The sequence below is a fragment of the Gordionus sp. m RMFG-2023 genome, chromosome 1 (assembly GCF_954871325.1).
Source record: "Gordionus sp. m RMFG-2023 chromosome 1, tfGorSpeb1-WG-v2, whole genome shotgun sequence".
NCBI classification, from domain to species: domain Eukaryota; kingdom Metazoa; phylum Nematomorpha; class Gordioida; order Chordodea; family Parachordodidae; genus Gordionus; species Gordionus sp. m RMFG-2023.
Genome location: NC_088775.1, coordinates 75,293,218 through 75,309,355, shown reverse-complemented (window position 1 = coordinate 75,309,355; position 16,138 = coordinate 75,293,218). Strand labels below are relative to the sequence as shown.

Below are 16,138 nucleotides of genomic sequence, written 5' to 3'. Positions count from 1 at the left end.
TTATATGCCATAAAGGCGCTATCTGGCAATAAAATATGAAAAAGGAAATAAATTCCTATTTTTAAATTTATAAATGTTTTAATTTTACAATAATAAAGATAAACGAGATTCAAATTTAACACTTTTCAAAATAAAATTTTTTTTGGGGGGTAAGGGCTCAGTTCTTCCACTGGAAAGAGGACTAAAATAGAAAATAAATTACTAGGCCTTAGCTCTTCGGGGGGGGCTCAGTTCTTCCACTGGAAAGGGGACTAAAATAGAAAATAAATTACTAGGACTTAGCTCTTCCCTCATATCCCCTGAAGATACAACTCTGATAGATTTTATTTCTGCCATTTACGATGATCAGACTCAATTCCATATTTCAAATCAGCTAATATTCGAGGGCCATGACTTCTCTAATTCTTTTTAAGGAGATTATTAATTCTTGAAATTTTTTAAATACCATTAATTGTTACTAACTTCTAAAGACGGTGCACCATGCACAAATGAGCCTTATATATCATTATTTCAGTTTTACTAATATTCAATGCAAAATAAGATTCATATTATAGGGGATTCTCCTATAGACTATTTATATTCATTTACAATTAAATATTTTATATACCTCATAAAGGTTTTTGTAAATATCATTTTAAAGAAATAAAGATTATACCACTATGCTTCTCCCCCCCCCCCCCTTTCCAATGAATGAAATATCTCATTATAAAAACAAATAAGTAAAAGATAATAATTTTTGAAATAATGACTACAATTAAAATTTAAAAAAAAAGATTTAAAACAAAAGAAAATTAACTGAAAGACGAATATTTTAAAAAAGTAACCCCTCCCCAAAGGCTTGAAGAGTCAAGCTTCTAGTGGCGTAGCTACGAGGGGGGGTCGTTGGACCCCCTCCCCCAGAGATTTTCTAGATTATACATTCAAAAGACTCAAAAGTGACTTTATAGCAAATAAATACCATGAATATTTATATTTTTCTGGTTTTGTGGAAGGATATTATATTACTATTGAAATTATTCTGGATAGTATTATTATAAAGTCATTGAGAATAATCTACTAACATATTGTTGATGCATTTAAAAAATATATTTATTATATATTATCGAAGATAAAGTTCCTCCAGAGCAAAAAAAAATTTGGATCATACTTTAAAAAATACTTTAATTCAAATAAATACCCCAACAAAATAATATTTTAAATAAAAAGTTTGTTGAATATAATTATGTACTTTAAAAATTTTCTGGTTATGATGTGGAAGAATTATATTACTTTTAAATATATATAAATTATTCTGAATATTATTATATTAAAGTCATTGATAATAATCTACTAAATTATAATAATATATTATTGATGCATTTAAAAAATATATTTTCAATAATTCTAGGACTTTTATATTATAAGAAAAAAAATATGATTTCGGGGTCTGGGGGCGAAGCCCCCCCCCCCAGGATTTTATATGTATGGATCCCCTCTAAGGAAAATTCTTAGCTACGCCACTGCAAGCTTCCTACACTAATAAAATTTATCAAGAGAAAAACCTTATCTCCCTATCCCCTACAGAAAATCCTAACTAAGCCGAAAGTATTTTAAAAAACATTTCGCAAACAATTGATATACTAATTCTAATAGATTTATCAATATATAGTGATAATTTGATTCATAGCTAGTAAAAGGGAAATGTTATTTTCAAAATTTTTAAGTTAGCAATGATAATTAGTATTGGAAACGATAAATAATAGCCAAATTTTTATACGTCAAAGAAAATTAGCCCAAAAATTGTCTCTATCTCGAGGCTGAGGCGAAAAAATTACATAACCTCACGATATTTTTAAAATAGTTTTTGCTCTAGGCGTAGCCAGGTCTTTGCTAATGGAGGGGGGGGGCACATTTATGGGGTCTTTCCCCTTAAATTTTGCGTAAGGACTATACTTGCTAATTGTGAGCCTTTTGCTCAATTACATTTTTTTAAAGATAATTTAATATTTTAATTTTTATCATTAAACTGAATTTTCGGAAAATTTGAATTATTATTTTTACAAATTAATAACTTGCAATTATTTCTCTTTAAAAAATTATTTTTTATCGTGATATAATATTGGGGAGGGGGGGGGGGGATTATATTAGTCTAAGATATATTTACGACAAAAGGGAATTTTCCGAAGGAAAGGGATGTCTTCATAATCCCCTTGGCTACATCTGTACCAGTGACCCCTAGACTTGGGTTATCATGTGAGCTACATTGTGTAGCATACATTTAAACATTTTGTCTATTCTATATGAATATAACAGGAAAATGCCCTTTAAAATATTAAAGAGATCTGATTATTAAAATAAATTCTAACTTTAATAATATATCTCACAAATCAAATTGATTGATTGTCTTTGCATCGAGAAAGTAAACCATTTTTATTTTAAACAGGAGACTAGATAGTGACTATGGATGCTAAAGCTCCCCCCCCCCTTCTCAAAATTAGCACCAATTTTGAAAAATGAATTATTATTTCATATTTTCAAATTGGCACCTAATTTTAAAATCGTAATTTTAGGGCTTATTTTAAATAAATAATATTTTCCTTATGGTATTAAATCATTTTATTTTTATATTTTCTTTCCGCTTGCCTAACAAAAACATGAGGAAAAATAATAATATATGGTATAAAATTTATTATATTTATTTTGCGCTGATTTTTAAATATATATAAAAAAACTGATATTTTAAAATAATTTTAATGTTTATTTTTAATTAATTCTTAACAAAAAAAAATGCAAAATCAAAGGACAAACTAGGAAATTCTTCTAATTTGTTGATAAAAAAAATATGAAAAATTTGGGGTTATTAAAAGATTTTTTATTGGTTGAAAGGGTAAATGTTAGTTCTACATTTGTGTTATAGTGCGTACAAATTGTGCGTTGCAACGTTGCGTTTCAAAACGCAAACAATGCATTTTAAATGCATTCGTTCAAATTGAACACATTTCCGTTTTTCATTTAAATTATTTTTTTCAAAACGTAAACCTGCTTGCGTTTTCAAATTTTTTTGAAGTGGAGAAATGAAAACACCATCAAAAATGTAAGAATATATATAATTAAATCATCATTTATTAATTATTTTAGATCATGGAATGAAGAAATAACAAAAAGATTTGCTGAAATGTTGGAACCTGAAGAGGTTATTTGGAATCAGGCGCATCCTGATCATAAGAAGACATTCTCTGTGATGGAAAAACTTTCCATCATAGGAATTAAGTTAAATAATATATAATATTATTAATAATTTTATTTTTAGATTATCAGAAGAGTTTCCAGATTATGATTGTAGCGTGAATTACCTAAGGAAACGCCTTAGGAACTTTAAGGATCAACTCAACAAGGATAAGTAAGCGAGACCTTCAGGATCTAGAGGAGGGGTGCATGAATATTAATTTCATGCAAGCCACGGTTGCTGACAGACCTACTGTCAGTAATTTTCAGGAATCCCCTCCTCAAACAAGGAACCCTGCTAAAAATCAAAATGATTTGCAAAAGCTTATGAGTGTATTGGAAAAAACATCTTCTAGTATCCAGTAATTCTTATTTTTATCTATAATTTATTTATCTTTTATATAGAATCTTTTTGGATAGCCTGGTTGATGTATTGAAAGGTTACGATTCTGATGAAGACTATTTTTTTCAAGACAGAAGTTTTAAAAACAATGCAAATTATCAAGATTAATAGAAGAAATACACAAACAACAGAAACATCTGAAACAGCTTTAGATATTTTTAATACTATATAATTTTGATATTTATATTTGTTATATTGTTAATTTTTGATATATTGTTATTAATAAAATTTTTATATAATTAGTAGTGAATAATTATGTGTTAACTTCTTCCTAAAATGTAATTTTAAAAATATAAATAGATTTTAATATATAGCAAAATATGATAAATATTTATGATTATATTTACTGGCTAAAGTCAAGGTTTCACTCAGTTTATTTTTATTATGATTGAGGGCAATTAAAAATATTTGCATTGTTGAGTTTAATATATATAAATCTAATCTACAACCTTCATTTTATTAATAAAATTTTTATATATTTAGTCTGTTTCATATGTAAATATAGGATAATAAGTAGTGGATAATTATGTGTTAACTTCTTCCTAAAATGTAATTTTAAAAATATAAATAAGATTTTAATATATAGCAAAACATGATTAATATTTGTAATTATATTAACTGGCTAAAGTCAAGGTTTCACTCTTATGATTGAGGGCAATTTAAAATATTTGTATTGTTAAGTTTAATATATATATAAATCTAATCTACAACCTTCATCCCCATTATTAATCCTCAACTTTGGATCCCACTTCATTTAATCTATTACAATTAACACTAAGCTTACAAATATATAACTAAACTTAAAATTATTTCATGATCAATACTTTATTCAAATTTTATTTAATATTAATAAATTTATTATAATAGTAATATAAATAAATTTATTATAATAGTAATATAAATAAAATTATTATAATAGTAATATAAATAAATTTATTATAATAGTAATATTAATAAATTTATTATAATATAAAAATTTAAGAATTTATCCCTAATGATTTTAGATTCCTGTGAGCTTGAGTTGTTTTCCCTGCTTACCAAAAATGGTCTTGTTGTAAGGTTAGCCAATGTAGGATCTGTATTGATGATAATATAATTTTAAAAATATATATAAATATGATTTTTATATATTTATTTAAATTTAAATATTGGTATTACCTATATCATCAATGGAAGCTGATCCTTCTTTGTTGATGATAATGTTATGTAGAATGCAAATAGCCTTTATCACTATCTCTATGCTAGGTAGTCCTATTTCTATTGGCTTACTTAGAATGTGATCCTTGAACTATAAGCTAGTTGTGCAAATGATACACCAGTTATTAAATACCTATTATATAAATAATTAATAAATTAAATTTATTTTACCTTAATGTAACAAACAAACGATCCTCAGCATCGATTTGTTTGTTACAGTTAGTAACTTTTGGATTAATATCCTCATATATGAAATATGAGCTCCAGTATATAAGAAAATGTCGCTCTTCTCATTCTTGTATAATTATAAAATTGCGAATTTGTTAAATCGCCTTTAATATTAATATATTCAGAAAAAAGATTTCTTTTAACAAATATTTTGGACGTCTTGCTCTTCTTCCTTCCTTTATTTCTTTGTAGTAAATACAAAGCAAGTAATTTTTTTTGTTTTAAATTTAAATAAAAAAATAAAAGTTAACGCATCAATTTATACATGGCTGCGTTTACGTTTTTTTATATGCGTTTTAAAACGCTGCGTTGCAACGCACAATTTGTACGCACTATTAGACATTTATTAAGCCGAAGCCTGGGCTCGTAAAGAGTTGTAGAACCTTTAAGAAAAATAAGCACCTTCCAGCACCCCTTTGTAAAGTAAACATCAATTAATCCAAATTTCACGATGCTAATGTTGACATTCATCAAAAATGACAAATAAAACTTACATGATTCGGAGGATTATATGTTCAGATTTTTTTTTAATTAAAAATGGATATTCGCAGTAAATTTCTCTATAATATAACTAATATAGTATTATTGAGAAAATAGAATTGACTATAATGATGCAGATCATGCTTTATACGAAAGAAAATGTGACATACGATTTAATAACCCTATCAAATCATTTAATGAGTGGTTTGGAGATGCCCAAAAATCAATTATAGAACCAAATTCAATGTGTCTTTCCACATGTACAAAGTTTAATTTTAAAAGTTGTTAGTAAAGTTCAAAACAGTTATTAAAAAGATATATTTGATTACAAGTTCAATTATAATTAAATATTTTTATTTATAATTAAAATAAAACAACTTCGTAAGAATTTGATAAAGAATAATTTGTTAATATTATGCTATTATTTAAAAAATATTGTTACATTTTTAATAACTATTTAATAGAGATGGTAGATCATCTTCCAGATTTGTGTTACTTAAAGGTATTGATCAAGAGACTGGTTTAAAATTTTTTACAAATTATGAAAGCTGGAAAGGAAAACAATTAGTTTAGTAAAAATTTTACATTTAATTTGTTTAATTATTTGTGGATGTTATTATATTATTACTTGATAGCATTCAAACATATGTCATATATTATTGACATTACACACTTTATAGAAATCAATATTGAAAGAATGAAATTTCTTAGAGCACTAATAATAAAATTTTAATATACTCATTTTAATTTTGTTTGTTTTTGTTCATGTGCTGGACAGTAAATCCCTTGAACATTCAAGGAAATTTTGTATAATGTCAACTCTTCCTGATTGTATTTATTTAAGTATTTCTTTAAGCATAAATTTTGATTTTGTCAATACTAAAAATTTTAATTTTATGATTTACTCCTAGACCAAAAGTATGTTTTATTGAATATTCAAGCTAGAGGTCTCTCATCAAAGTAGGTGGGCAAGTGAGCAGGTTAAAATTATGGGCAGGTGGGAAGGTTAAGAATATTTTAACTATGGGTGGGTGGGTGGCTTAAAAGATTTTTAACTTTTATTTGTTATTTATAATCATTTAAATTAACATTTAAAAAAATATGCTCCCTGAAATTTCAACATTTTTTTTACCAAAATACCTATAACTGTGGATGTTGTCATTGGAAGAAATTAATTAAGTAAAAAAATCTATCGAAGACATGTTGGTTGATTTGCATGGAAGAATTAACATCAACATGGATGAAAATCTGATTTTACCCATTTCCCCAAAGGCAAAGAGAATTCAAAGATTATCTGTCAAAATTAAACAAAAAATGGGAAGATCTGTTTGTTACGTAGAAGAGCCATTACCTAATGACATAACAAAATATTTAATTAAAATAGCTGGTTTTTATATAATTTAGCACAATCATAGCAATAGGTCTCCGTCTTGGTTGTAAAATACTGGCTAACCCCACATGTACATTATGTTCCCAACCCGTTGATTGTTTCGGACATCATCCTCTTCATTGCGATTCTCTAAAGGTAGACATTCTCGACACAGTGCAGTTAATGGCACCATTCTTGCTCTATGCTCAACTCAAATTCCTGCAACCCTTGAACCCTGTGGCCTCTCAACCAAGAATAATATACCCCCAGATGGGCTGACCTTAATACCTTAGAGTAATGGAACTCCATTAGCATGGTTTTGCTCCCTCATTTAGTAAAAACTCATTTTGGTGAGCGGAAAACTCTAAAATTAATAAATACACTTCCCTAACTAATTGCAATCTCATACCAATTGTATCTGACACAACTGGTTTTTTTGGCAATCATGCCCTAATCTTCTTCAAACTTGATAAAAAAATTTGTGCCATCACTGGTGACCCACAAGAAGGCTTCTATTCCACGGCTCCCTTTCTTGACCTCCTCCCACCCAACATTTGTTGCCTATTATAATGTTAGTGCTAAAAGGGAACTTGAATCTCAATTTTAAAAAAAATAGCAAGATTTAATGACTTTATATAATTGTGATTTACTAATATTATATTTTTTTACTATTATTATAACTTACCTTGATATAACGAAATTATAACAAATGGACATTATATTAAAGTTAAATATCAATTAATTAGTATAATAAAAGATAAAATATTTATTTATTATACTAAATTTTTTATTATACAGTTTTTATAGAGATTTTATTTTACAAATAGTTTACATGATATTTTTAATATATATTTTAAAATTACGTATATGGGTTATTCCATGTCAAATGAGCAAAAAAATCAAGATTTTCGGCCGACCCCTTTCAATTTCAATAAAAAGTTGTAGACTGGTTATATATGTCCCCATTAGATTATAAACAAAATTTTAGCGCATTAGCAACTATATTAGCAGAGATAATCGGGGTTAAAGGTCTAAAAAACGTCTTTTTTAGCTTTTTACTGATGTCAAATAATTAGTTTTTAATTTAAAACTAAATATGATCAAATATTGAATCTAATATCAATAGCTAAGTTAATAATTGATAATTATGGCTAAAACATCAAAATTAATTTTTGATAAAATGTGGGTCATCTTATGGTCAGTTGAAAACTTGAAATTAATATTTCGAATCCGATTTTTAATTTTTTTAAGAAATATTATCCGTTTACTATTTTTTTAATAATTTCTTCAACAATTAGCATGGCTGGATATTTATTAAAAAAAATATTGCGATTTTTATACTTTAAAAAATAGATGGCACTATATATAATAGTTTTAATATGTTAAAATTCATTTTTTTATTGATTAAAAATATTTTGATTTTATAACTTTGTAAACCTTATTCCCCTGAGATATTCGCAGGATAAAAAATTTTAATAATTTTTTTTAATATTTCAATGTAAATTAAAAATAATTAAAAAATCCGACTAGCACACGAACAAAAAAGCAGGATTAAAGGAGTGCAGGAAAATTATTAAGGGAAAAATCGAAAATCACATTAATTACCAGGCCTACCCCCAACCCTCCACCCCCCCCCCCAGACTAAGTCATACCCATCAAGATCAAGAATGTTATGAAATTGTCATTATCTTAAATTATTAAAATAACCAGAGAAAAAAAAAATTTCGAAGATTTTGAAAAATTTTTTAAGCAATAAAAATAAACAATATTATAGTTCTGATGAAATAAGCCGACTCATGCCTGGAATAAAAGATTGTGTATCTGTTAAAGGCGAGAAAGAATCAGTCCAAAAAAGACTTAAGCTTAAATAAATATTCAAGATGTTTAAGGAAGAATACCCAAATATATCAATTGGATTCTCTAAATTTGCCGAACTTAGACCAAAAAACTGTATTTTAGTTGGAGCTAGTGGCACACACACTGTTTGTGTCTGCGCCATTCATCAGAATGTGAAATTAATGACAAATGTAGAAAAAATTTAAAGATGGGGAATTTTTAACCAATCTAGATTATTCTGAGGATTATTCCTTCATTTTACAAGATGAAGTTCAGGGATTTCATTGGAACAACTTGCAGGCTACTATACATCCATTTGTAGCATATCATAAATCTGGAGAAGAATTAAAAAATATAAATTTTGTTATTTTATCCAAATTTAATTCTAAACCAGAAAAAATAATATATTTTTCAGATGAAGCCGCGTCTCAATACAAGAATCGCACAATTTTTCTGAACATATGTCTTCATAAATACGATTTTAATATTCCTGCCGAATGTCATTTCTTTGCCACTGCTCACGGCAAAAATGCATGTGACGGTATCGGAGGAACTGTCAAAAAATTAGTTGCCAGAGCTAGTCTTCAAAGGCCAAATAAAAATCAAATCCTAACCCCATTAGAATTATATAATTATGCTAAAGAAAATATTAATGGAATTCAATTTGAATATGTATCCAATCAAGAATATATCGAAGAGGAATTAGCCCTTCGTAAAGATTTAATGCACTGCTTATACATGGGACCCAAAAAATTCACGGGGTTATTCTCATTGATCAAAATAGACTAAAAACCAAAATATATTCTAATTCCAAAAAATATAATATAAAACAAGTTTCGTTTTTAAATGAGAAAATTAATTTTTAAAATATTAATATATATATAACATGTGTATATGATGATAAATTGTGGTTAGGATATATAATCGATAAAAATGATATAAATGAAAAAGTAAAAATCCGATTTTTACACCCTTGTGGACCTTCAGCCTCATTTAAATTTCCTCTGAAAGATGATATTTTAGTGTTGCCTAAATCACATATTCTCTCGCTGGTCAATCCTTCTACTCCCACCAGTCAAACATATATATTATCTCCTGAAGAAATCTCACAAGCTAGCCAGGCTTTGTATTCCTTTAGATGAAGTAAGATTTAATTAATTTATAAACTATTTTAATTAGGCTAAATTTGTGAAGATTTTAAAAATTTATGATCTGAATTACAAATAAATATATATAATGGACATTGTAATCGATTTAGTATGATATATAAATATTTTTAATCAATAAAAAAAATGAATTTTAACATATTAAAACTATTATATATAGCGCCATCTATTTTTTTAAAAGTATAAAAATCGCAATATTTTTTAAAATAAATATCCAGCCATGCTAATTGTTGAAGAAATTATTAAAAATATAGTAAACGGATAATATTTCTTAAAAAAATTAAAAATCGGAGATCATATACATTTCGAAATATTAATTTTAAGTTTTCAACTGACCATAAGATGACCCATATTTTATCAAAAATTAATTTTGATGTTTTCGCCATAATCATCAATTATTAACTTAGCTATTGATATTATATTTAATATTTGATCATATTTAGTTTAAAATTAAAAACTAGTTATTTAACCAGTAAAAAGCAAAAAAAGACGTTTTTTAGACCTTTAACCCCTAATATCTCCGCTAATATAGTTGCTAATCCGCTAAAATTTTGTTTATAATCTAATGGGAACATATATAACCAGCCTATGATTTTTCATCGAAATCGCGGCCGAAAAGTAAAACATTTGACATGGAATGACCTATATATGTTTTACTTTTAACTTTCAATTTGATTAATAAAAATTTTAATATAAAAAAAAAATAATTTATAAACAATTAATTTAAATTACTTTTTTTAATGGTTTAACTATAAACAATTAATTTAAATTACTTTTTTTAATGGTTCAACCTTTTATTTAAATATCTCACTTGAGTTGAGGATATACTTCAAATGGATATCTTACTTTGATAAATGACAAGGAAAAGATTTATCAAAACTATCAAGATTAGCTAGAAATATGCTGCACTAGTGCTTCTTCTCAATGAGGAATTAGCATTGCTGGAAGGTTTTTAGTATCAATATATATCAGTTTTCAAATATTTTTTTAAAATTCCTTATCAGTAATTTAAATTGAATATTTTTTATGCTTAATATAGCAATTTTCTAAATGTTAAAACTTTTTTGTAAGGATGCAGGGCTTAGACTAAATTATTATTTTATATTGATGCTTAAAAAATTGAAAAAAAATACTTTTTCTTTTCAAGCTGAGAGTGAACTAACTAGCAGCCAGCCTCTTCGCGGAAGCTGAGCAGATTTAATGAAAGCTGCCAGTAGAGCTATATATGCTAACATAAGAATAGGGTTGTTAGCTAAGGAGGTTTTATTATTAGTAATTATATCAACATTGGTAGAACTTTAGTAAAATATAGATAGAATAATTATAACATACGCAATTCGATTGATTCTTATAGTTATAATAGCTTTTATTATAGAAAAATGTTTGATAAAATATAATTAAGAGAAACGAAGTGAGTCCGAAACCATCTCACCCAAGGATGAGTACATTTTTTCAACTTTTTAAGCATCTAATATAAAATAATAATTTCATTTATAAATAGTAGGTGGTGGATAAAAATTTTTAGACTAATAGGCGAGGAGGCAGAGTAATGTTAGACCAAAGGGTGGACAGGTTAAATTTTTTGGATGGGTGGGCTTGTGGGCTAAAAAGTTGCCCATTGCAGACCTCTAATTCAAACCATAGGTCTGCAAAACTGGGCCTTCATTGGCCCTTTTAAAATTTTTACTCAATTGTCTAGCCCAGACTAAAAAAAAATTTTCTGGCCTGGCCTATTAAAGTTTTTTTTAATTTGACCAACCTTACCTGACTTATTTTAAATTTTTTTTACAAAAGTTTTAAATATATCGAAATATTAATATCCAGATTTTTGAGGCCATACCTGATATTATAATAATTTTCTGACCCAGCCTTAAAAAATTTATGCATAGGCACAAATATCCCATCAGGCTTGATATATTTTTGCCTGTTCTGGCCTGCTATAATTTTTTTTTAAACTTTCATGTCCCAGTCTGCTGGTTAGGTCTTTGGATGAGAGGGGCTTTGCAGATCTCTAATTCAGACACAAAACATTAAAAACAAAAAAAAACGATTTTGGTATTAGGGATAATAAAATATTGATATAACTATTATAAGGCAGAAAATAACCAAGCTAGTGCAGTGTTTTACTGGCAGCCTCTCCACCGTTCAGTTAGGTTTGAAGGGAGATGTATTAAATTGGATGCAGCGCAAAATGCTGAATATTTTTTGGAGCGTTGCAAAGGCAGCCAAATATCAGCCATAATAAGCAAACAGAGCCAACCTGTCAAGGATAGGGACACAATGGAAAATTTATGTTCTCAATACGAAAAAGAGATATCTGCAAGTAACAAGCTGCTTGAGTGCCCTAGCTATTGGTTAATTTTTTTTATAATCTTAAAAAGATAATTAAATGAAATACTTTGGAGACACACTGAAACAACCCTTGATTGAGAATAAGAATGAAAACTTTGTTTATAACAATCTTTCTTTAAGTGTCACTTTACCAGTCTTAGATTACAAACTATATCAATCTTCTTATTTGTACAAAATCTTATCAAAATTACATTTTTAGAAATAATTAATATTAATTGTTAGTTATTATGTCATTGCTAGTGGTATAATTATTTGAATTTCCCCCTTTATTTAATATCTAAAAAAATTCTTATGGTGTAAGAATGGCTAGAAATAAAGCTGAACATGCTAGAATCATTGGAAATAGGATTTGTAAAGGGGGATCTTTGAATATCTGAAAGATTACATTTTAGGGAAAAATTTTCTTTTATATTTTTCAAAATATTTGTAAAAGATTAATTGATTATATACATATTACAATTATTTATTTTTATAACAATTTTTTTCAAAATAAAATTTAATTTTTAAAGGGGTGGGTATGCTCTACAACCTGATAGGATAGAGTTTTGGCAAGGGCAAACCAACCGTCTCCATGACAGATTTTTGTTCCTCAAAGTCAATAATGAAATGGGAATTAGTCGAGAATTTGAAGAAAGTGACAATTTTAGGGAACTTAGCAATTTAACTTCCGACGGGCAATGGCGGTGTCAGCGATTATTTCCATAGCTTTTTTTAGAATCTATTATTATTTCATATTTTTTGATATTCTGTCCTAAATGTTTATTTTATTGATTAAACCACCTCATGTTGTGATGTTATAAAAATTAAAACTATTTAATTGGTTTAAATTTCTTAATAATTATTATAAGAAAACCAAATATTTTAACATTTATGAAGGATAATCGATTTATATATATTACCAAATTTAAAAAACAAAAAATATCTCCTTATTTATCAATAAGTATTATAAATAAAAATTTTCACTTTACTTTATGTGGAAATATTAGGAATTTTCTAAAACTTTATATAAGATAAACTAAAAACTATTTTAAGTTGTAAACATGTAATTTTGACATAAATATTCCCCTTATCATTTTTAATATCTAAACTGATATTATTGAAGCCTCGCTTGTATATTTTGAGGATTAAGCGTCCATCTCGTCCCCTCCCGTCTTTAATTTCAGGACGAGACGCGCTCACGTTCTTCCCCTTCCTAACTTTTCTAGTAAAATATAATTTTTTTGAATGATAATTTACTTTATTTTTATATTCATGCTTATACTAAATCTTTTTAAAGAAATATATAATAGCTTTTAATAATTCGAAAGAAAAATAGAATATATTAAACCATAATTTTTATTTTGTAAAAATATTTAGATAATGAGCATATTTTCATTTAATTGATTTATAAAAAGTTCATTTTTGAATTTAAGGGCGCTAAACTATTGATTTCTATAAGCTCATCAATAATTTCTTCTCTTCCATTAATAAGCTCGCAAAGATATTATAAAAAAATATATCAATAAGGATACTTTTTAAGATGCTAGGTAGTTAATTTTTAAGAAATTCAGTTTTTAAAAAAAATTAAACTAGATTTAAATTGTAAAAAAATTTAATCCGTCTTTTCAGTTATCTTTGAAAGACTCTGATCTTGCAGATAATTTGTACAAAATCTAATCTACGAGCCAGGTAAATAATTGCACCAGGCTGAAACACTCGTCAAAAATTTCCAAGCCAGTTGGGATCAGGTCGCATCTACCTTATATCAAATGAAACAACTCTGGAATTCTATTTCTAATCATGGAAAACCACTATGTTCAATATTTATATCCAGAAAGGAAAAAAAATATTTCCTTACTTTCAATATTAATTAATCAGGAAAGTCAATAGAATTATATAAACAAAATTACATTACTATCATTGTATGTGACATTTATATATCCAATTCCATCCATTTATTTTATATATAGATTAATCGCCATTTAAAATTTCGACCCGGCCCAGGTTTATGAAAAAAAATTTCCACTCATGCTGGATATTTAAAAAAAATTAGGGCCTGGCTCGTGTACCCAAGTCGAGCTTTGCGCTGGAACTGTAAGTCCTTTAAAATTAAGTTAAATTTTTTAAAGTCGCCCACCCCCACCCATTTTTAAATACACTAAAATAATATATAATACATTTTCACGTCCAAAACTTTGAGCAAAAATCTTCGAAGATTTTTTTAAAGCTGTTATCTAAATGCCAAAAATATAATCTGTAGAATTCGAAGTTTTTATTGAGGGGAAAATTTAATTAATAATTATTAAGATCAAGAATTGAGAATAGTAAATTAAAATATATAATTTGAATAATCATAAAATAAATAAAATTAAAAATCAAGATTATATATAATCAACGTAATCAAGAAATGAACGTTTTCGTATAATTTAATGTTAATTTTTATTTTTTCTATCAACTTTCCTATCATAAATCGATGGAGACTATATATTTCTAATGTTAAATTTTAAGAAAATTTATTGTACATCACGGGATTCGAACCTAATGACATAACGTTTTAAAGGCAAACGTTCTCCACTCAGCCACCTTCTATATTAAATTTTCCAGAGCTGTTAAATGATACTTTTTAAATGGATACAGATACATAGTCTAAAAAGTTATCTAGATACAGATAGAGTTACAGCTTCTAAAAAGTTATCTAGATACAGATACATATTTTATTATACTCTTAGATAAAGTTTGAATAAACCTAAATTAGGATTCTATTGTGAAAATTCGTGAAATTATCTAAATTTATTGACTTGATATCACATTTATCAAAATATAACTAAAATAATGATTTTTAGATATTAATATAATATATGATTAATATAAATAATTATTATATATGATTAATAAAATAATATAATATATGATTAAAAATAATTATTCGATTTCAGTAATAAAATATTTTCAAAATTTTGACATTAAGACATCCTCGTTTATCTGTAAAGGCATTTTTAGCTATTCTAAAAAGTCTTTCAACAGGGGCGCTGGAAGGGATTGTGGTGTTATATTTAAAATGAATAACATTTTTATTTCAGGATATTGTTAAAAAATACTAAAATCTCGGCATTCATTTTAAAAAAAAACTATTTAAAATTTGTTGATTATCAGAATTTAAATCATTAACATTCATATCTCCTGCTGTGGGATACTGAAAAAAATCGGATATTAAATTATTGGGTTTTTTTTCACAGGTTAATTTGCACTCATTTGAAGACTTTGATAATTCCTCAACTAATCTTTGTATTAGTTGTTTTTTTTTATTATTTCATCCATTTGCAACCATGTCCAATCTAGTTTAAAAAAAGGGATGAAGCATAGTTGCCAAAATATTTTCATCTTCAAAAATTGTCCCAATCTAGAATTATTAAATACTGATTAATTTATTATTATTTACCTATCTTTGATTCCTTTAAATAAGGCATTAAAGAGTGGTAAACAAAATTTCAGGTTCATTTGTTTAAAATTTTTCAATTTAATAATGAGCTGGGAAATAGTTGCACAGTAATAAGCTGTGAACATATATTTATCTCCCTGCAGGATATCAAGTGAACTTGCTACCGGCTTCATTAGCTAATTTGAAATAATACTGTATATATAAATATAAATTTTATTTATAACTTACTAAACAATATTCATGAATAAACACATTCATCAAATAAAAATTTAGGTAGTTTTATTCCATCGCAAATCTTGTCCAATTTTTCAAATTTAGTCTTAATAATTTCTGAGATTAATTATAAAGCATTATAAGTGGAGTTCCATCTAGTTATATTGGGACATATAAAATATTGGCCAATATTGTTTTTTATAATCTCAGCTGAATTTTGAGATTTATGTTGTCTATTCCATATATTTTGGCATTTAGACAATGTTGTGCTA

At 26.6% G+C, this 16,138-nt stretch overlaps 1 protein-coding gene and 3 long non-coding RNA genes across 5 annotated transcripts; 2 read left to right on the top strand and 2 right to left on the bottom strand.

Annotated features, from left to right (window-relative positions):
* The first annotated feature begins 2,943 nt into the window (after positions 1-2,943).
* Positions 2,944-3,748, top strand: LOC135922177 (uncharacterized). The gene is made up of 4 exons (XR_010570768.1): positions 2,944-3,073; positions 3,118-3,249; positions 3,290-3,566; positions 3,610-3,748. It is a non-coding gene; the product is annotated as an uncharacterized LOC135922177 (long non-coding RNA).
* Positions 3,749-4,543: 795 nt separating this feature from the next.
* On the bottom strand, positions 4,544-5,307 carry LOC135931367 (uncharacterized). Its single transcript, XR_010573022.1, has 3 exons — positions 4,976-5,307; positions 4,766-4,937; positions 4,544-4,683 (listed from the first exon to the last, which is right to left on the bottom strand). It is a non-coding gene; the product is annotated as an uncharacterized LOC135931367 (long non-coding RNA).
* A 39-nt stretch (positions 5,308-5,346) lies between these two features.
* Positions 5,347-13,020, top strand: LOC135931365 (pyridoxine/pyridoxamine 5'-phosphate oxidase-like). Of its 2 annotated transcripts, none has more exons than XM_065468425.1 (5): positions 5,347-5,582; positions 5,630-5,779; positions 5,977-6,079; positions 11,978-12,237; positions 12,745-13,020. In XM_065468425.1, exons 1-5 carry the CDS (start codon positions 5,509-5,511, stop codon positions 12,938-12,940), a joined length of 783 nt encoding a protein of 260 aa, XP_065324497.1. In that variant the 5' UTR covers positions 5,347-5,508; the 3' UTR covers positions 12,941-13,020. The 2 variants fall into 2 exon arrangements, with proteins under 2 accessions (XP_065324497.1, XP_065324498.1); XM_065468426.1 differs by having other exon boundaries at positions 5,523-5,582; positions 5,623-5,779.
* Positions 13,021-15,524: 2,504 nt separating this feature from the next.
* LOC135922024 (uncharacterized) lies at positions 15,525-16,138 on the bottom strand. Its single transcript, XR_010570701.1, has 3 exons — positions 15,882-16,138; positions 15,654-15,829; positions 15,525-15,595 (listed from the first exon to the last, which is right to left on the bottom strand). It is a non-coding gene; the product is annotated as an uncharacterized LOC135922024 (long non-coding RNA).